Here is a 22457-nt window from a genome sequence, read left to right on the forward strand (position 1 = left end):
GTAATTTGAGAGGGATTGCATTGAATCTGTAGATTGCTTTGGTAATATAGTCATTTTCACAATATTGCTTCCTCCAATCAAAAAACATGGTGTATCTCTCCATCTATGTGTATCATGTTTAATTTCTTTCATCAGTGTCTTATAGTTTTCTGCATAGAGATCTTTTGTCTCCCTAGGTTGGTTTCTTCCTAGGTATTTTATTCTTTTTGTTGCAGTGGTAAATGGGAGTGTTTCCTTAATTTCTCTTTCAGATTTTTCATCATTAGCATATAGGAATGCCAGAGATTTCTGTGCATTAATTTTGTATCCTGCAACTTTACCAAATTCATTGATTACATCTAGTAGTTTTCTGGTGGCATCTTTAGGTTTCTCTATGTATAGTACCATGTCATCTGCAAACAGTGACAGTTTTACTTCTTCTTTTCCAATTTGTATTCCTTTTATTTCTTTTTCTTCTCTGACTGCCGTGGCTAGGACTTCCACAACTATGTTGAATAAGAGTGGTGAGAGTGGTCATCCTTGTCTTGTTCCTGATCTTAGAGGAAATGCTTTCACTTTTTCGCCATTGAGAATGATGTTTGCTGTGGGTTTGTTGTATATGTCCTTAATTAAGTTGAGGTAGGTTCCCTTTATGCCCACTTTCTGGAGAGTTTTTATCATAAACGGGTGTTGAATTTTGTCAAAAGCTTTTTCTGCATCAGTTTAGATGATCATATGATTTTTATTCTTCAACTTGTTAATATGGTGTTTTCATATATTGAAGAATCCTTGCATCCCTGGGATAAACCCCACTTGATCATGGTGTATGATCCTTTTATGGTGTTGTTGGATTCTGTTTGCTAGTATTTTGTTGAGGATTTTTGCATCTATATTCATCAGTGATATTGGTTTATAATTTTCTGTTTTTGTAGTATCTTTGTCTGGTTTTGGTATCAGGGTGATGGTGGCCTCATAGAATGAGTTTGGGAGTGTTCCTTCCTCTGCAATTTTTTGGAAGAGTTTCAGAAACATGGGTGTTAGCTCTTCTCTAAATGTTTGATAGAATTCACCTGTGAAGCCTTCTCATCCTGGACTTTTGTTTGTTGGAAGATTTTTAATCACAATTTCATTACTTGTGACTTGTCTGTTCATATTTTCTATTTCTTCCTTGTTCAGTCTTTGAAGGTTGTACCTTTCTATGAATTTGTCCATTTCTTCCAAGTTGTCCATTTTATTGGCATAGAGTTGCTTGTAATAGTCTCTTAGGATGCTTTGTATTTCTGCGGTGTCTGTTGTAACTTCTTTTTCATTTCTACTTTTATGGATTTGAGGCCTCTCCCTCTTTTTCTTGATGAGTCTGGCTAATGGTTTATCAGTTTTGTTTATCGTCTCAAAGAACCAGCTTTTAGTTTTATTGATCCTTGCTATTGTTTTCATTGTTTCTGTTTCATTTATTTCTGCTCTGATCTTAATGATTTCTTTCCTTCTCCTAACTTGGGGCTTTGTTTGTTCTTCTTTCTCTAGTTCCTTTAGGTGTAAGGTTAGATTTTTTATTTGAGTTGTTTCTTGTTTCTTGTGGTAGGCTTGTATAGCTATCAACTTCCCTCTTAGAACTGCTTTTGGTACACCCCATAGGTTTTGGATCGTCGTGTTTTCATTGTAATTTGTCTCTAGTTTTTTTTTTTTATTTCCTCTTTGAGTTTTTCAGTGATCTCTTGGTTATTTAGTAATGTATTGTTTAGCCTCCCTGTGTTTGTGTTTTTTACGTTTTTTCCCCTGTAGTTGATTTCTAATCTCATAGTGTTGTGTTCAGAAAAGATGCTTGATATGGTTTCAATTTTCTTAAATTTACTGAGGCTTGATTTGTGACCCAAGATGTGATCTATCCTGGAGAATGTTCCATGTGCACTTGAGAAGAAAGTGTAATCTGCAGTTTTTGGATGGAAAGTCCTATAAATATCAATTAAGTACCTCTGGTCTATTGTGTCATTTAAAGCTTGTGTTTCCTTATTAATTTTCTGTTTGGATAATCTGTCCATTGGTGTAAGTGAGGTGTTAAAGTCCCCCACTATTATTGTGTTAGTATTGATTTCCTCTTTTATAGCTGTTAGCAGTTGCCTTATGTATTGAAGTGCTCCTATGTTGGGTGCATATATATTCACAATTGTTATATCTTCTTCTTGGATTGATCCCTTGAACATTGTGTAGTGTCCTTCCTTGTCTCTTGTAACATTCATTATTTTAAAGTCTATTTTATCTGATATGAGTATTGCTACTCCATCTTCCTTTTGGTTTCTTTTTGTATGGAATATCTTTTTCCATCCCCTCACTTTCAATCTGTATGTGTCCGTAGGTCTGAAGTGGGTCTCTTGTAGACAACATATATATGGGTCTTGTCTTTGTATCCATTCAGCGAGCCTGTGTCTTTTGGTTGGAGCATTTAATCCATTCACATTTAAGGTAATTATCGATATGTATGTTCCTATTACCATTTTCTTAATTGTTATGGGTTTGTTTCTGTGGGTCCTTTTCTTCTCTTGTGTTTCCCACTTGGAGAAGTTCCTTTAGAATTTGTTGTGTAGCTGGTTTGGTGGTGCTGAATTCTCTTAGCTTTTGCTTGTTTGTAAAGCTTTTGATTTCTCCTTCAAAACTGAATGTGATCCTTGCCAGGTAGAGTAATCTTGGTTGTAGGTTCTTCCCTTTCATCACTTTAAATATATCATGCCACTCCTTTCTGGCTTGTAATGTTTCTGCTGAGAAATCAGCTGTTAACCTTATGGGAGTTCCCTTGTATTTTTTTTGTAGTTTTTCCCTTGTTGTTTTCAGTAGTTTTTCTTTTTAATTTTTGTCACTTTGTTTACTGTGTGTCGCGGTGTGTTTCTCTTTGGGTTTATCCTGTATGGGACTCTCTGTGCTTCCTGGACTTGTGTGGCTATTTCCCTTCCCATGTTAGGGAAGTTTTCAACTATACTCTCTTCAAATATTTTCTTGGGTCCTTTCTCTCTCTCTTCTCCTTCTGGGACCCCTATCATGTGAATATTGTTGTGTTTAATGTTGTCCCCGAGGTCTCTTAGGCTGTCTTCGTTTCTTTTCATTCTTTTTTCTTTATTCTGTTCTGCAGCAGTGAATTCCACCATTCTGTCTTCCAGGTCACTTATCTGTTTTTCTGCCTCAGGTATTCTGCTGATTCCTTTTAGTGTATTTTTCATTTCAGTTACTGTATTGTTTGTCTCTGTTTGTTTGTTCTTTAATTCTTCAAGGTGTTTTTTCTTTATTTCTACCAGGTGTTTGTTAAACATTTCTTGCATCTTCTTGATCTTTGCCTCCATTCTTTTTCCAGGGTCTTGGATCATCTTCACTATCATTATTCTGAATTCATTTTCTGGAAGGTTGCCTATCTCCACTTCATTTAGTTGTTTTTCTGGGGTGTTATCTTGTTCCTTCATCTGGTACAAAATCCTCTGCCTTTTCATTTTGTCTGTCTTTCTGTGAACGTGGTTTTTGTTCCACAGGCTGCAGGATTATAGTTCTTCTTGCTTCTGCTGTCTGCCCTCTGGTGGATGAGGCTATCTAAGAGGCTTGTGCAGACTTCCTGATTGGAGAGACTGGTGATTGGTAGAGCTGGGTGTTGCTCTGGAGGGCAGAGCTCAGTAAAACTTTAATCAGCTTTTCTGCTGATGGGTGGTGCTACGTTCCCTCCCTGTTTGTTGTTTGGCCTGAGGCGACCCAACACTGGAGCCTACCTGGCTTTTTGGTTGGGCTAATGGCAGACTCTGGGAGGGCTCATGCCAAGGAGTACTTCCCAGAACTTCTGCTGCCAGTGTCCTCCCCGGAGTGAGCCACAGCCCCCCATCCCCGCTCCCGCCTCTGCAGGAGACCTTCCAACACTAGCAGGTATGTCTGGTTCAGTCTCCTATGGGGTCACTGCTCCTTCCCCTGGGTTCTAATACACACACTACTTTGTGTGTGCCCTCCAAGAGTGGAGTCTCTATTTCCTCCAGTTCTGTCAAAGTCCTGCAATCAAATCCCACTAGCCTTCAAAGTCTGATTCTCTAGGAATTCCTCCTCCTGTTGCCAGACCTCCAGGTTGGGAAGCCTGACATGTGGCTCAGAACCTTCACTCCAGTGGGTGGACTTCTGTGGTATAAGTGTTCTCCAGTTTGTGAGTCACCCACCCAGCAATTATGGGATTTGATTTTATTGTGATTGCGCCCCTCCTACCATCTCACTGTGGCTTCTCCTTTGTCTTTGGATGTGGGGTATCTTTTTTGGTGAGTTCCAGTGTCTTCCTGTCGATGATTGTTCAGCAGTTAGTTGTGATTCTGGTGCTCTCACAAGAGGGAGTGAGCGCACGTTCTTCTACTCTACCATCTTGAACCAGTCTCCTCCTTGTTTCTTATGGCTGAATGATATTCCATTATACACACATACAAACACACACACACGCACACATACATACACACACAGATGCAGGTATGCACACACATACCCCACATCTTCTTTATCCATTCATCTGTTGACAGACACTTAGATTGTTTCCGTACATTGTGAATGATGCTGCAGTAAACATAGGAGTGCATATATTTCTTTGATATCCTGTTTTTATTTCCTTTGGATATATACCCAGAAGTGAAATTGCTGGATCATATGGTTGTTCTAATTTAATTTTTTGAGTAACCTCCATACTTATTATTTTCCATAGTGGCTGAACCAACTTGCGTTCCCCCCAACAGTGTGCAAGGTTTGCTTTTATCCATGTCCTCACCCATACTTATCTTTTTTATGATAACCATTCTGACAGATGTGCGGTGATATTGCATTGTGGTTTTGACTTGCATTTCCCTGTTGATTAGTGATTTTGAGCATCTTTTCATGTACCTGTTGGTCATTTGTATGTTCTCTTTGTAAAAAATGTCTATTCATTTCCTTTGTCCATTTTTTAATTGAATTATTAATTGTGTATGTTCTTTATATATTTGGGATGTAAACTTCTCATTATATATGTGGTTTGCAAATATTTTCTCCCATTCTCTAGGTTGCTTTTTCATCTTTTTGATTATTTCTTTTGTTGTGTAGAAGCTTTCTATTTATTTATTTATTTATAAACATCTTTATTGGAGTATAATTGCTTTACAATGGTGTGTTAGTTTCTGCTCTATAACAAAGTGAATCAGTTATACATATACATATGTTGCCATATCCCTTCCCTCTTGCATCTCCCTCCCTCCCAGCCTCCCTATCCCACCCCTCTAGGTGGTCACAAAGCACTGAGATGATCTCCCTGTGTTATGCGGCTGCTTCCCACTAGCTGTCTGTTTTACATTTGGTAGTATATATAAGTCCATGCCACTCTCTCATTTTGTCCCAGCTTACCCTTCCCCCTCCCTGTGTCCTCAAGTCCCTTCTCTACGCAGAAACTTTTTAGTTTGATGTAGTCCCCCTTATTGATTTTTGCTTTTGTGCTTATACCTTTGGTGTCATCTAAAAAATCATTGTCAAGACCAATGTGAAGGAAGAGTTTTGTGATATCCAGTCTTAATGTTTAATCCATCTTGAGTTAATTTTTGTGTGTGGTGTAAGATAGGGGTCCAATTTTATTGTTCTGTATGTGATTATCCAGTTTTCCCAAAACTGTTTGTTGAAGAGACGATATCATTTTCCCATTGAGTGTTCCTGGCTCCTTTATCAAATATTAATTGACTGTAAATGCAGGGGTTTATTTCTGGGCTCTCTATTCTGTTTCATTGGTCTATGTGTCTACTTTTATGCCTGTATCATACTATTTTAATTACTATACCTTTGTAGTATAGTTTGAAATCAGGAAGTGTGATGCCTTCAGCTTTATTTTTCTTTCTCAATAGCTTTGTCTATTTAGGGTCTTTTGTGATTCCATACAAATTTTAGGATTTTTTTTATTTCTGTGAAAAATGCCATTGGAATTTTTATACGGATTGCGTTGTATCTATAGATGACTTTGGGTAGTGTAGACATTTTAACAATATTAATCTTCTGATCCGTGAGCATGGGGCTATCTTTCCATTTGTTTTTGTCTTAAATTTCTGTCATCAAAGTATTGTAGTGTTCATTGTACAGATCTTTCACCTCTTTGGTTAAATTTATTCTTAAGTATTTTATTGCTTTTGATGCTGTTGTGAATGGGATAGTTTTCTTTATTTCTTTTTTAGATGTTTTGTTGTTAGTGTACAGAAAACACAACTGATTTCTGTATGTCGATTTTATATCCTGTAACTTTACTGAATTTGTTGATTAGTTCCAACAGTTTTTTGGTTGAGTCTTTAGGGTTTTCTATATATGAGATCATATCATCTTCAAATAATGACAATTTTACTTCTTCATTTCTGATTTGGATGCCTTTTATTTCTTTGTCTTTCCCAATTGCTTTAGCTAGGACTTCCAGTACTACGTTGAATAAGAGTGGTGAGAGTGAGCACCCTTGTCTTGCTTTAATCTTGCAGGAAAACTTCCAATTTTTCACCACTGAGTAGAATGTTAGCTGTGGGTTTGTTGTATATGGCCTCTATTATGTTGAGGTATGTTCCTTCTATACCAAATTTGTTGAGGGTTTTTAATCATGAAAGTATGAATGCAGCCTCCATCTCAAGTGTCTCTGGGACAATATGGGAGACCAGAAAAACCCTCAGAGGCGGAATAAAGAATGTTATTGTATTTTCTGTTCTGCTGAACATATTTAAAATGATATCATGTTCATTGATATGATACCAGGGGTAGAGGGAGAAGAAATATACGCATTTGTAATGCTGAAGTTGTACTTTCCTTCTTTGTTCCTCAAAGGCAGCCCTGGAGGCATTAGATGAACTGGACCTGTTTGGTGTGAAAGGTGGTCCCCAGTCAGTTATCCATGTCCTAGCTGATGAAGTGCAACACTGCCAGGTAAGAGAATAATGGACAACGTTATAGAAAAATGTATTTTTACTCAGACTCAAATTTAGCATGAGCTTTAGAATAAGCAGAACTGAATGAGAGTACATAATCTGATTTATTACCATGTACCAAAAATGTCTTGTTAAGCATCCTATAGAGATAAGCCTGATACAGCATGAGCTATAACAGAGATCATAGTGCTGTTCTCTCACCCAAGGTTATAAAGTGATCCTATCACAGTATATGGAATTCTCCACTATTATTGTATCAAGGGTATATGGGCTCTGCTCCTGAGTATCTCCTTTTCTAAATATCCCAAGAGAACAAGAGGTGATCGATTTTGAGTGTTCTTCTTGATAGTGGCTCTGAAACTTTCTCTTGTCCCTGGTTGGCCCTCGGGTTAGATGTTTAGAGATTAGACTGTTTAAGTGGTAAATGCATATCTTCAGTTTTGTTTAGGATTACTCTCTGTATTGAAAGAGTAAGGTTCTTGTCATTGACAAGATGGCCTTTCTTGTCTTCTTCAAACCTTGATTAGATACCCATGGTGTTCTAGTGAATACAGTCTTACCCTCTAATTTTAAAAATGCAAAATTTTCCATGGAAAAGATAAATTTCAGGGATATAGGAGCTAAGCCTTCCACATCTTGCTTCCCAGCAGCTACATTTTATCTTTATGCTTAGATAGTTGCTAATGGAGCAACAGCATTATGAGTGGGATAATGATGTTAGAGTATTCTTTATCCATTAGCAGCTGCTTAAGAATCAGGATTAGGAGGCACTGAGAGCAGGATTAAGACAAGGGATGATTTATAGAAGTAGTCTTCTAAGCTTTCACTATTAAATCATTTTTAGATTTTCAACTGAATGATCCTCTTCAACATACATCTTTTGAAACTAAAGCTAATAACTTTATAATGCTGAGTTATTTACTAATGTGCCACATTTGACTTCCTTTCTTTTAGTCTATCCTTAATTCGATACTCCCCCGGGCTTCAACATCCAAAGAGGTTGATGCTAGTCTACTTTCAGTTATTTCCTTCCCAGCCTTTGCAGTAGAGGATAATCAGTTGGTGGAGCTCACAAAACAGGAAATCATCACTAAGCTTCAGGTATGTCCATATGTGCCTTTCTTTTCTTTCAGCTCTAATTTTAAGGCTAAATTAGTATCTTTGTGAGTCTTGAATATGACCTATGTTGTTGATTTAACCAAGTGATCAGGGTTAACATCACCAGTAATAAGATGTACTGACATCATGTACGCCCTGATATGGTGCACTGAGAAGCACAAAGCACCTCCGTGATGTCCTTCCCAGGAATGCGGTACCTCAATCTAATCATGAGAAAACATCAGACAAAACCAAATCGAGAGGCATTCTACAAAGTAACTGACAAACACTCTGCAAAAATGTCAAGATGATGAAAAACAGGGAAGGACTGAGGAACCATCACAGATTAGAAGAGACTAAGGAGACATGCCAGCTAAATGCAGTGGTATCCTAAATTGGATACTGGAACAGAAAAAAAGCATCAGTGGAAAAACTGATGAAATCCAAATAAGTTCTATACTTTGGTTAATAGTGTTGTACCAAGGTTAATTTTTTGGTTTTGGTAAATTTTCTGTGGTTATTTAAGATGTTAATATTAGGGGACAGTGGTTGAAGGATATACAGGGACTCTGTACTGTTTTGGGAACTCTTCTGTAAGTCTCAGATTATCTCAAAATTTTTAAACTGTGTTTTCTTTTTTAAAAAAACTGTGGTCTCTTATGAACTGTGTGAGCAGGACCGCATAGATTAGTAATTGGGCTGTCACAGACTTATCCTATTGTGGAAAGCCATGGAGAAGATAAAATAAAAACACTGCTTTAGGGAAGAGCCTGCAACTTAGCCCTCGCTTGAAATCACATTGCTGAAATCACTTTCTGCTGCTGGACTGATATCAGGGTTTTTTAAAATTATTTTTTAAGTATCATGTCTCTATTGATGATAGGTTGGCACACGTAGCTGTTGCAAAGGATACATTTCTGATTAATTATATTGCTGTACCAATGTTCATTCTTCTGGCTTGTTTCCTCTGCATTCCCAGGGTCGTTATGGTTGCTGTCGCTTTCTACGAGATGGATATAAAACTCCTAAAGAGGTAGGTTTGTTTTCCCCAAAATGAGTCCAAGGTAGGATGGTCACTACAGCAGCCTCATTCAGAGAAAATACCTCATTCAGAGAAAATACTTACCTCATTAATGGTACTTCAAATAATCACTAAATAGGATAACCATAACTGATGTTTGCTACCTTTGTTAGGATTAGTTGCCAGGTTTTGCTTGTGAGCCCTTCTGGATTAAATAAAATAGAGGAAGGTGTAGTCCCTCCACCTCTTGAAGTTGGTTAGTTTCAGGAAAGAGCTACTGATGGATGCTTAAGTCAGTGGATGAAAATTTCGGCAGAAACAGATTATTTACATAGTCTCAAAATATTCCCCCCCAAATATTTAATTATTACAAAGGGAAAAATCTTTCTGTCAGTAGATCCTTTTGGATCCCTTCCACCTTTTGCAGTTGGTTAGTTCTAAACAGTACTTGATCTTGAAAAGTTAACTTCCTTTCGTTCCACTTGTCAAAAGTTCTCCTTGGAAATATCAATGGAGAAAATTTAGTATTATTAAAAGGGAATGAATGGTTGGTAACCACTTTCATTGAAAATGTAAATATAGTTTAAGGCTCAGGTTTGCTGGTTGAGAGCCATTATATATTTTTTTAAATTACCGAGCTCAAACTCTTCTGGTTTACTTCCTGTCTTCCATTTTATTCTTTAAGCCTTTTGACTTCTGCCCCTACTAATCTATTAAAATTGTGCTCTGAAATATCATCATAATCTCCTAAGTAAGCAATCCAGTAGCCTTTTCTCAGTCCTTATTCTCCTTGACTTCTCTGTAGTACATCACTATTACCTACCCCTACATTTTCTTGAAATTCTTTTCCTATTTTAACTTCCACAACTCTACACCATCTTAATTTTTCTCCTCTTTCTGTCCTCCCTCACCAAATTGAGGGTTTACCAAGATTCTGTTCTTGGGCTGCTTGTTCTTTATATATAGGTACTACATCCATAATTTGTGATTCGTGTGTCACCTCTATAAGGATGATTCCCAAACCCTCATCTCTTGCTGTCCTTCTGAACATTTCTATTTGTATGTTCTGCTGCTACCTCAAACTTAACAAGTACAAAACCAAACTCAGGCTTATTACAAATTAGTCTCACTTCCTCATACACCTGCCTGTAGTATCATTATTATACCAGTTCTGCTAGTTAGAATCACATGACAAAAGTACTTGCTAAAGGAGGGGAGTGTGTATGTGCTCTGCCTTCTCTGAAACAAACTATCAGTGGTGAAAGGCTGTGTTGTAATACCTCTGAACTAAAGATATAGTCTGACCTTGGAGTGATAAGACAGACTTTGTTTATTGTGTTTTTACCAGGATCCCAATCGTCTGTACTATGAACCAGCTGAGCTGAAGTTATTTGAAAACATTGAGTGTGAATGGCCATTGTTCTGGACATACTTTATCCTTGATGGGGTATTTAGTGGGAATGCAGAACAGGTAATGCACTGGGGAAAGAGCTTTTTAGCAGATTGTTATTATGTCTTCCTCTTTCAGTTAATGACTGTGCTGACCCTGTGTCCAAATGGAAGTCTTCCCTAATAGGGAGGAGACAGAGTTATCTTCTAGAGACTAGTAGTTGAGGGCACATGTTAAAGAGTTAGAAGACCTGGATATTGCTATCACTCAGACTTGACTTTTAATAAATATAGAAAGCAGAATAGCAAGTCCTGTATACTTGCCTTAATCATCAGAGGTACTTGAATTTACCTCCTGACTTTGTGTGTCTTTTTTTTTAATAAATCTTGGAAATGATATTCTGACTTTAGCAAAAACAAACAAAAAACAAAACAACCACCCACTTATACCCTGTCCTCACCCCCCAAAATACAGTCATCATTGCTTTTTGAGCTACATGAATAAAGTAGTTTAGAAACCATTGTTGGAAAACAGTGAGACTGGACAATTTAATCAAGTTAGTTTAATGTCAGGCATTCTGCAAATTGGCTGTGTTCTAAACTTGGACATAAATCCAACACATTTGGAAGTCGTTTATACTTGGCTACATAAATACAGTTTTGTGTAATTTGAATACTTTGGCCAGTAGTAATCTGTAACTGCCAATATGAGTTTAAATAATAGGGGTACACCAAAGTTTCAGGGGCACAAAGTGCTGTTTTACTCTAAGCTTTATATAGAGTATCCTTATTTGAGCAAGAAATAAGATAAGCAATAATAGAGATACCTGCCCTATTTTGAGCACCCTATTTTTTTAAACCAAACTTTTAAAAAATATTTATTATTTATTTATTTATTCATTTTGGCTGCTCTGGGTCTTAGTTACGGCACGCAGGATCTTCATTGCGGCATGTTTAGTTGGTGGCATGCGGGCTTCTTAGTTGCAGCATGCGGGCTTCGGCATGCAGATTCTTGGTTGCATTATGCATGTGGGATCTAGTTCCCCGACCAGAGATCGAACCTGGGGCCTCTGCATTGGGAGCACAGAGTCTTACCCACTGGACCACCAGGGAAGTCCCTTGACCACCCTATTTTGATTCTACCATTTTTCTCAGTCCTTCTCAAATTCCACAGAATTGTTTCTCAAAAACTGTGCTTGCTCAAAGAAAGATTTATTTATTAAATGTGCCAACTAAGTACAAAGCATATTCAGGTGTTTTGAACTCTCAGGGGAAAAAAGGAGCTGGATGGCCTGGATTCTTATTTATTCTTTTTTTTTCCTGGCTTTGCTGCTGACCACTGAGTAGTCCAAGTACTGTCATTGACTTCTTCAGTTTCTCTGTACAGGCATACCTCAGAGATATGCAGGTTCAGTTCCAGAGCAGCACAAATATTGCAAATATCTCAATAAAGCAAGTCATATGAAATTTTTTGGTTTCCCAGTGCATATAAAAGTTATGTTTACACTACATTCTGTTAAGTGTGCAATAGCAGTATGTCTAAAAAAACAATGTACATACCTTAGTTAAAAATATTTTATTGCTGAAAAATGCTAACCATCATCTGAGCCTTCCATGGGTCATAATCTTTTTGCTGATACATGCTTTGAAATACTTTGAGAATTCCCAGAAATGTGACACAGAGACACAAAATGAGCAAATGCTGTTAGAACAATGATGCCAGTAGACTTGCTCAACACAGGGTTGCTGCAAACCTTCAATTTGTAAAACAAAAACAAACAAACAAAAAGCAGTATCTGTGAAGCACAATAAAGCAACGTGCAATAAAACAAGGTATGCCTGTACATATGATGAGAATAGTTTTTCTTTCTTCATTGAAGAAGTGGATAGCCCTAAAATTCTTTGAATTTCACAGATGAAGACATATGATAAGTGCATGGTACAGTCAATTTGGCTATAATGAGACACATAGGTGTTCCCTAAAAATCACCATGCTCTGCATATTTGAGAAGTAAAAACTATAGGGCTTATGGGAAAATGTGGTTGGGGAAAACACTTAAAAAGTTTGTCAGAAATACATACAAAATGATAGGAACCTAATAAAAACAGTACCACAGATAGGCATTAATGGCTTTAACACATTCATTCATTACTCTTTCAAAAATTATATTCTGAGAAAATTATTTCAAGGGTGGCATACATTTAGATACAACGCTGCTCATCACTGTTACATTCATACAAATTAAGTCTGGTCGTAATTTAAATGTTCAACAAGAATGAAATGTTAAATTAGAGATCATGTGTATAAAATATGCTGCTATTAAAATGTGTATTAAAATTTAATATCATTGTTAAAAATTCAGATTAACTGTTGTTTTATACTTCAAATATAATTGTATTTTAGTGTTTGGTTTTCTCATAATTGAAAAAAAAACAGTACCACAGCCTTATACACGTTAAATGGTTAAGAAATATATAAATACCACAAAGATATGGCACTTGTACCTTGAAAAACACCTGAAGTTTTCTTGTGGATATGTGCAACCATGTTCCTACCACCTCACTTGCAGGGCTCCCGTGCACACCACCCTACATGCCAGAGGAAGAGAGGAAAAGAGAGATAGCATAAGAGAAAAGAAAAAAAAATATCAAACAGAGAGGAAAAATTAAAAAAATAGGGCAAGGAGGGAATAGAAGGGGAAATTAAATAGAAGGGAAGGCACAGAGCCATGCAGCCAACTCGGCCATGAGAAGGGAGCAGCTCGGGAGTGGTAGGAGAGTTATCTGAAATTGGATGGAAAGTTGTAACACCACATGTGGATGGGTTGTGGTTCATGGTTCTGAGGTGTGTGCATGTGTGTGTGTTGTGTATTCTTACACGACTCAGTTCAGCTGAGTGCCTTCTCAGGTTGAAATTGTGCATAAGCAGATGTGAAATTCATGTTATGCTCAAATTGTTCTGTAATATATCAAATGCATTGGAACAAATTTGTGTTTTCAAAACAACTATCATAGCAGAACTGACTACATAGTTTTTCCACCATAAATTATAGTGGGGTTTTTTTTTGCTTTTTATTTATTACTAATCTACAGCAAATTTTTAAGCAAAAAAATGTAAACTTGATCATAATAGAAACTTAATTTGACAGGGAAAATACAGTTTTAAAAGCAATTACATGTAAAGTCAAGAAGCTGTACTCAGTGTAGTACACAGTGGGTAGAAGCATGTACGTGGAGGCAGGCTGACTTGGGCTCAAATCTGGGCTCATCCTTGCACTCGCTGTATGATCTTTCAGAAGCTCATAACCTCCTTGAGCCTTAATTTCCCTGTAAAAAGGCTTTAATTACAGACACCTGGATGGTTATTAAAATTAAATTTATTCATCAGCAGAACAGGAATAAAGATGCAGATGTAGAGAATGGACTTGAGGACGTGGGGAGGGGGAAGGGTAAGCTGGGATGAAGTGAGAGAGTGGCATTGACATATATACACTACCAAATGTAAACTAGATAGCTAGTGGGAGGCAACCACATAGCACAGGGAGATCAGCTCGGTGCTTTGTGACCACCTAGAGGGGTGTGATAGGGAGGGTGGGAGAGACACGCCAAGAGGGAGAGAATATGAGGATACATGTATACATAGAGCTGATTCACTTTGTTATATAACAGAAACTAACACAACATTGTAAAGCAATTATACTCCAATAAAGATGTTAAAAAAAATTAAATGCGTTAAAAGTATGCAAAACTCCTAGCATAGTATCTGGCCTCCATCAGCATTTAGTAAATACTACTTCCCTTTCTTTCCTTTCACTAGGTGAATATACCCCTTTGCAATAGGACCTTCTTTGGCTACAACCCTCCCTAGATCCCCAAAGGGAACTCTATGAATTTTGTTCCCCTTTTCTTTTCTCTACAGGTTCAAGAATACAGAGAGGCTCTTGAAGCAGTCCTCATCAAAGGCAAAAATGGAGTCCCACTTCTGCCGGAGCTGTACAGTGTTCCTCCTGACAAGGTAAGCTGGACGGTGCCATAACATGGAGCTGGGAGAAGAGGAGCAGCACCTCAAAAGGACTGCCTTATTTGAGTCAAATAATTTTTAATCTTCTGATTTTAATGTTCTAAAGTCTTTCTTTAGGTATAGAACAATTAAAATATGATTTTATTCCTTTGAAAGTATATTTATAAAGCAGACTCAGTTATGGCACTGTTACTGGGCAAGACGAGGGCAAGATCATATCTTATAGAGGTAGTTTCACGGGTGTATATTTGTCCTCAACCTCATCAAGATGCATATGTTAAATATGTATGGCCTTTCTATATGTCAGCCAAACCTCAATTTAAAAAAATAAAATGAGTTGTTCAGAGATTGATTTTTAAAAAAATCAAACTTTAAGGTTGAGAATGATATGGAGATCAGTAAGCCGAACTAGAGTGATGTTCTGTGTGAACTCTCAGTATTTGATATTTTCTGCTTTGAGGCTAGTCATCTGGGATTAATTGAGTAGATCAGGCTTGGAAAATGAAGTATGTCTCCATTTTCTCAAAACGCCAGTTCAAATTACCATTATTCCTCTTCTTCATTGCAAAAGAGCATTAGCCGGGGGAGAGATGCAATATTCCATGCTGGTGGGGATGAGTGGACTAAGCTCCTAGCAACATCAGCAGCATAACCTGAGAGCTTGTTAGAAATGCAGATTTCAGGCCTTTCCCTACATCTACTCAGTAAGAATATGCCATTGGACAAGATCCTTAGGTGGGGTGTATCCATGTACAGTTAGAGGAGCACTGCCCTAGACTGTAGTCATAGTGCTTGACTTTTCAGTGCATTGCATATATGACTGTTTTATAGAGTATGAATCACAATCCAGACTCGGGCTTTTTGTTGTCTAGTATTTTAAACCTCCTACTCTTTTTTTTAATTAATTAATTAATTTATTTATTTTTGGCTGCATTGGGTCTTCATTGCTGTGCACGGGCTTCCTCTAGTAGTTGTGGTGAGCGGGGGCCACTCTTTGTTGCGGTGCGTGGGCTTCTCATTGCGGTGGCTTCTCTTGTTGTGGAGCACAGGCTCTAGGAGCACGAGCTTCAGTAGTTGCGGCACACGGGCTCAGTAGTTGTGGCTCACTGGCTCTCGAGTGCAGGCTCAGTAGTTGTGGCGCATGGGCTTAGTTGCTCCGCGGCATGTGGGATCTTCCTGGACCAGGTGTCGAACCTGTGTCCCCCGCATTGGCAGGCGGATTCTTAACCACTGCACCATCAGGGAAGCCCTAAACCTTCTATTCTTTTCCTTTATCTCTTTATTTATTTATTTATTTATTTAGGTTGATGAAGAATATCAAAATCCTCACACTGTGGACCGAGTCCCCATGGGCAAACTGCCTCATATGTGGGGTCAGTCTCTATACATCTTAGGAAGCTTGATGGCAGAGGTAAGGGGAAACTTCAAGGCTCTTCCATTTTTCTGCTTTAGTCACCATAACAATCAGATTTGTGAGTAGCTCATTAAATCTGAAGGATATATCTTTTGCCTTTTGTATTCTGCCTTAATTACAGATTTTCCTCCAGATTCTTAGAGTGAGAGCATGGCCAGTCCTTGGCAAAAATCTTTCCCTCTGGCAACTATGTCCGTCATGCTTGCCCAGGGGTTCCTACCTTGGTACTGTACTTGAAGTTGCTCTGGGATCAGACCCTAGATAGTTCCTTTTCAAAACGCCCCCTAGTGCCTGTCTGGTAACTGCAAATGCAATTGTGCTTGGATAGTAATGACTTATAATGGATTTAAGTGCTAACTTTTCCAAGCAACATAATGTTTCATTCTTTAATTAAATAAACTGATAAGATAATTTTAGGTACCATGACAAGTGTTTGGGAGCATCATAGTTTTTTATTTGTTTGTTTGTTGATAAGGGGCCCTTTAAATGTTCCTTATATTAAACTCTGTTGAGACAGCTCTTAATGAAGCACTTTGGAATTTCTTAGTTTACGTCAGCTTATTTGTGACATTTTGAACCATAAGAAGGGTTCCCTTTCTCAAAGTTTTCCAGTTTTACTGAAAAATCTATTTCCCCCTTATAAGTTATTATATAAGGTAAGCTATAACCCAGGCTCCTAGAGGATCTAGGGTGGGACTTAGCTTTCCTTTCTGAGCCATACTCTTCGACCTGTTTATGTATAACTGTTTACTTTCTGGAGCTGTTTTTATTTGTTTTGTTTTGTTTGTCCCAGTTTTATTGAGATGTAATTGACATATCACTGAGTTTCAAGCGTACAGCATAAAGTTTATCTTTAGTTGACATTATTATAAATGTAGCAGTAATGGGCAGAATGATTTGTTTAAAATAATCCTTACCTGGTGACTTTCTCATTCAATTAGAATAAATTAATGCTATGAAAAAATGAGGAGATGAATGGTATTCTTAAGGGCTGAGTGGGTGAGTTCATCGCATTTCATCAAAGGCAGAAACTCAGGTCAAGTCAAAAGATATCTGCTAAGCAGAAATCATAGCAAGCATATGCGTAAATATGAAAGCAACAGGACTAATGACTTAAATTATTGATTAGAAGCATTGTGATCTGATTGTCTAATCATGTGCATCCAGAGAAAGTGGAGGTATAACTAGAAAACTTTCTGTTTATCTTTTATACCCCATCTATTTCCAAAAAAATGATTTTTGGCAGCCACTAGAAATTAACTCCAGATAAAATTAATTTGGATGTGAATTCAGGAGTTCAAACATTTTCATACAGTAAAGGTATTTGTTTCCTTTCCATACATGCCTCTCACATGTTATGGTACGGGGTTTTGGCACTGGTATGTTGTTTCTCCTCAAACATTAGCTTTTTTGGAGATATAGTAATATGTCTTTTTATGGTTTTTCTTTAGGGATTTTTAGCTCCTGGAGAAATTGACCCCCTGAATCGCAGGTTTTCTACTGTACCAAAGCCAGATGTTGTGGTTCAAGGTATGTATTCTTATTCCCAGCAGCAGAAATTTAACATTAAAGGTCTGGTTTGGGCCAGTAAATGATGACTTTATTCTTTATGATGTATTTTGTTAGGCTTCAAAATGTATAGTATAAACTTGACTCTGTTTGGTTTCAAGATTTCTGTTAATCTTAATCATGAACAAATGCTTAACAAAGGATGTTATCTGATTCCCTTAATACTTCTTATTTCTGGAAACTCTTTTCTTTTCACCATGATGATATTATAGCCTTCTGATTATCTCTGCTTTTGTTCTGAGCATTCCTTCTGTGCTTTTTCTGCTAGTATTTCTTTCTTCTCATATCCTCCTAATGGTTGTGTACTTAGTCTTATACTCTTGTCTTTCTGTATTTATACCCTGCATGTGTTTGCTAGGGCTGCCTCCTCCATAATACATTTGCTTCCATGGCTCCAACTATTACCTCTTTAGAGAGTACTCCAAATCTTTATTTTTTGTTCCTAGCAATCAACTTAAATTTTGAGGTTATCTACTCTATGCAAAACACTGGGCTAAGCTGTATAAACGTTTTAAGAAGTCTAGTCCCAATATATATACACAACATTTTCATCACTTATACTTCAAATGCAAAACTGACCTTTTTTTGTCTCCATCCTATTCTTTTACCTCTCCCAAGAAAAGCAAATCTTGCCACCTTCCTTAACTCTCTCAATGACATCACTATTATGCTACTCTCCTACGGTAGAAAACTCCAGGTGATTTTTGACTCCCCAGAAACGCTATCCAATGTGGTACTAGGTCCTCCTGAGAAGCTCCTCTGAAATGTCTCCACTTCAACCCCAACCTCCATTGGAGTTGATTCTATATAGAAAATAATCCTTAGTATTTTCTAAACTTTCTTATACTTGGCATCCTATGTGGTAGGATAGGATAAAGGTAGTCATAAAGGTAGTCTTTGCTTATCAATGTACAGGCGTATTTCGTTTTATTGTGCTTCACTTTATTGTGCTTTGCAGATATTGTGTTTTTTACAAATTGAAGGTCTGTGGCAACCTTGTGTCAAGCAAGTCTGTTGGCACCATTTTTCCAAGAGCATTTGCTTACTTCGTGTCTCTGTCACATTTTATAATTCTAACAATACTTCAAGCTTTTTCATTATTATTATATTTGTTATAGTAATCTGTGATCAGTGATCTTTGATGTTACTACTATGACTCATTGAAGGCTCAGATGATTGTTAGCATTTTTTACTAATAAAGTATTTTTTGTTTTGTTTTTTCTTTTTGTGGTACGCGGGCCTCTCACCGCTGTGGCCTCTCCCATTGCAGAGCGCAGGCTCAGCGGCCATGGCTCACGGGCCCAGCCGCTCCGCGGCATGTGGGATCCTCCTGGACCGGGGCACGAACCCGTGTCCCCTGCATCTGCAGGCGGACTCCCAACCACTGCGCCACCAGGGAAGCCCAATAATAAAGTATTTTTAATTGAGGCATTTACATTGTTTTTTTGGATACAATGCTGTTGCACACTTAACAGACTAAAATATAGTGTAAACATAACTCTTTTCATTTGGTTTTATTTATTTTTTAATTGAGGTATAGTTAATTTGCAGTGTTGTGTTAGTTTCAAGTGTACAGCAAAGTGATTCAGTTGTGTGTATGTGTGTGCGTGTGTATATATATATATATATACATATATATATTCTTTTTTATATATATATATATATATTCTTTTTCAGATTCTTTTCCATTAGAGGTTACTACAAGATATTGAGTATAGTTCCTTGTGCTATACAGTAGATCCTTGCTGTTTACCTATTAATATTTTATATATAGTAGTGTGTATATGTTAATCCCAAACTCCTAATTTATCTACCCTTGCCACCTTGCTACCCCTTTTGGTAACCATAAGTTTGTTTTCTATAAGCATAACTTTTATATGCACTGGGAAACTAAAAATTTGTGACTCGCTTTATCGTTATACTCGCTTTACTGCAGTGGTCTGGAACCAAACCTGCAACATCTCTGAGGTATTCCTGTACATAGCGAACGTTATATAAAAGACCATTACTCTTCCCCTCCCATGAGAAAGCTTGTTCTCCTTTGAAACTTATGCCATCTGGCTATATTGGTCTCCTGGTTACTCTCATTCATTCATTAGAGACTTTGAGGCTTGGCTCATAGCCTTCCTCTTCTTCCCCAATTCCTACCATAGTACTAGATTTCAGCATCAGAGTAAGTGCCATCTAATATTTTAGCCTCAAAATTCTTGGATATCTAGAACCCTAGTGACCCTTCCCTCTGCCTCTACTCCACTCACTTTTAGGACGAAACTTTAGAACTGTTTCACCTCAGATATTCCATTCCCAAAAGTCCCAATCACCAGTCATAACTGCATATTATTTCAGTTTTCTTCCCCCCGACCCATTACACTTGTGTCTATTTTCTCCTAGTCTACACTCCCCTACCTTTTGGTTGGTCATCTAAATCTCTTAATTACCAGCACACCAAACTTCTGCTACACCCACCAGAAAAATCACAGCCCCAGATCAGTTTTACTCTCTATATTTTCTGATCCTGTACCTGGCCTGCTAAAATCTTCTAGAAAAAAAAAAAAAATCACACAAATGAGCAGAGTGGTAGCATTGTAAATCCACAGTCTCCAACTTAACTAGGCCTACAGTGCCTCCTGTCAGTCCTTGTTCTTACTGTTAGTCAGCATTTTCATTCTCCTCAACTATTCCACACGTTCTCTGTTTTCAACCCCACTGCTTGTTTTCAACCTCATTCTTGGCCTGCTACTTTATGCTGGGTAATCTTAATGTTTTGATCTTTGTCAATTTCCCAACCCCCCCACTACAGTCTTACTTATATCTTCACCCAGCCTTGCCTCCTTTTCTTGAGTCTCAGAAAAGCTGTCTTTTCTCCTCTTCAGCACCAACTCTTCCTTCTGATGCTTGATCCTATCCTCTTCCCTAGCCTTCATAGAAACCTACTCTTTCCTATCTTCAAACTCTTCTCTGTTGGTTCTGATTTTTAATACATTGACATGTTCATCTCCCTCTAGTTATCCTATCCTTCCTTTCTCATCCAAACTTCCACTTCTTTACATTTCATTCATTCTGCATTCATTTACAACTAGCTTATCATTCCTCTGAAAGTGATTTTGCTTAAGTTATTGCCAAACTCGGTAGATATTTTTCAATCCACTTCTTAGAGGATCTTTCTGTTTCATTTGTTGTTTATGTTTCTGGAAACTCTTAACTCACATGTCTTCTGTGATACCATACTCCCTTGGCTCTCCTTCAACCTAAGTTTTGTACTTTTCTGTCTCATTCTGGGCTTCCTCTTCTTCCCCTTGCCCCTTAACTATTGGTATTTCTGGGAGTTTTGTCCGTAGCCCACTGCTCTCATTATTCAGAATATTTGTTATTGTCTCTCAGCTTCCTCCCATTCCTCACCTTTTCCCTTTTCCTGCCTCCTAACTTCTCCCCTCTCAGAAGATGACCTCACCTCCTATACCATAGAGAACATATAAGCCATGAGACAAGAACCCCTCACTCCCGCCCCCAGGCTTTTTCATCATCTGCGCATATCTTATATGTTGAAATTTCTCAAGGTTATATTCTAGGTCCTTTTCTCTTCTTTTCTATATATTCTCCTTGACCCATCTCTTTCTATGCTAATGACTCCTGAATATATCACATTCACTTTAAACTCAACATGTCCAAAATTAATCAGCTGCACTCTCCTAGTTCTACATCATCTGTGCCTGCTTTTCTCCCTATTTGCCTATGTCAGTAAATGGCACACTTTTCTCTCAGTTACACAAATAAACACATGAAGAATCATTCTCGGTATCTCTCCCTCTCATCTCCTACGTTCAGTTAACAAGTCCCAATTTCTTTACCTTCTAAATAATTCATAAATCCATCTAGTTTATCCAGTACCAATGTCATGATCCTAATCTAAGTAGTCAGCATCTCTTCCTTGCATTAATGCAATAACTTTTTTTTTAAATGCAATAACTTTTGAAGTGGTCTCCCTGTCTTCAGTGTAGGTCCACTACAGTATATCAGCTTATTCTTTAATCATCAACATGAATATGTTCTTTTTAAGACGGAGATCTGGATATGCTATTCCCCTGATTACAACTCTGCAGGGGCTTCCCATTGCCAACTTTCTTAACATGGCTTACAAGGCTCTTTATGATCTGCTCCCTGACCCCACCTTCAGCGTCATTTCTCACCACTGCTGCTTCACACTCCATGTTCCTACTATAAAGAACTTTTTTTTATTATTCCTAGATCTGCCTTGTTCTCTGTTGCCCTTGAGCCTTTGTCTATGCTATTTCTTTTGTCTGGAACAGCTTCTCCCTTAGTTTTACCTTCACTTTTACCAGAATAACTCCTATTCAGCTCTCTAGCAAGACTCAGTGTCAATGTCATTTTCTCCAAGGATCATGTCTATCTTTGTATCCCTAGCATATGGCAGTACCTAGCACATAGGTGGTACCAAATAAGCATTTTCTACATACTTGATAAAACATAAACAAAAAGCTGAGTTGTTGGGGTTGAAAGTAGCCCTGGGACCCCAGAGTGTTGTTCATTTGCCTCTCCTTTAGTCCCCTTTACTCCTGCTACCAACTGCATTGCCCTCTGCAGAACCCTGAGGCTCAGGAGAATGCAATTTGGAAATCATTACCCAAGGATAAAATACAAGTTCCTTAAAGTGACACACATGCTCTCCATGATGATCTAACCCCTATTTGCCTTTCCAGATTCATTTTGTTGGTGGTTGGTGGGGGGGTTGTTTGTTTTTTGTGTGTGTTTTTCCACTGTGCAAGGTGTTTCATGCTACAGCAATATGGAAATGTATGTAGTCCCCACCCCATCTCTTACACACACACACACACAAACACACAAACACATACTTTTCCATTTTCATGTTTTATGATCATTCTGGATCTTCTACCTAAAATGGCTTTCCCAATTCCTATTCCCTTCTTTCTCCTGGCTAACTTATTCATTCTTTCAAGTTCACCTTAGACATCAGGAAGCCTTTTCTGAAACTTCCCCCTGCCAACTCCAGACTAGATAGGTGTCATTCTTGGG

General features: G+C 37.8%; 1 protein-coding gene across 3 annotated transcripts in view; it reads left to right on the forward strand.

The window, feature by feature from the left end:
• Positions 1-22457, forward strand: part of PHKA1 (phosphorylase kinase regulatory subunit alpha 1) — a 131135-nt gene that overhangs the window by 27080 nt on the left and 81598 nt on the right. For all 3 annotated transcript variants that reach the window (XM_060002654.1, XM_060002655.1, XM_060002656.1), the window contains exons 7-13: positions 6793-6891; positions 7848-7994; positions 8971-9024; positions 10361-10483; positions 14321-14416; positions 15726-15833; positions 17288-17366. In XM_060002654.1, coding sequence (XP_059858637.1) covers positions 6793-6891; positions 7848-7994; positions 8971-9024; positions 10361-10483; positions 14321-14416; positions 15726-15833; positions 17288-17366 — 706 coding nt within the window. The remainder of the gene's footprint in view (positions 1-6792; positions 6892-7847; positions 7995-8970; positions 9025-10360; positions 10484-14320; positions 14417-15725; positions 15834-17287; positions 17367-22457) is intronic.

The sequence above is a fragment of the Delphinus delphis genome, chromosome X, assembly GCF_949987515.2.
Source record: "Delphinus delphis chromosome X, mDelDel1.2, whole genome shotgun sequence".
Lineage (NCBI taxonomy): Eukaryota > Metazoa > Chordata > Mammalia > Artiodactyla > Delphinidae > Delphinus > Delphinus delphis.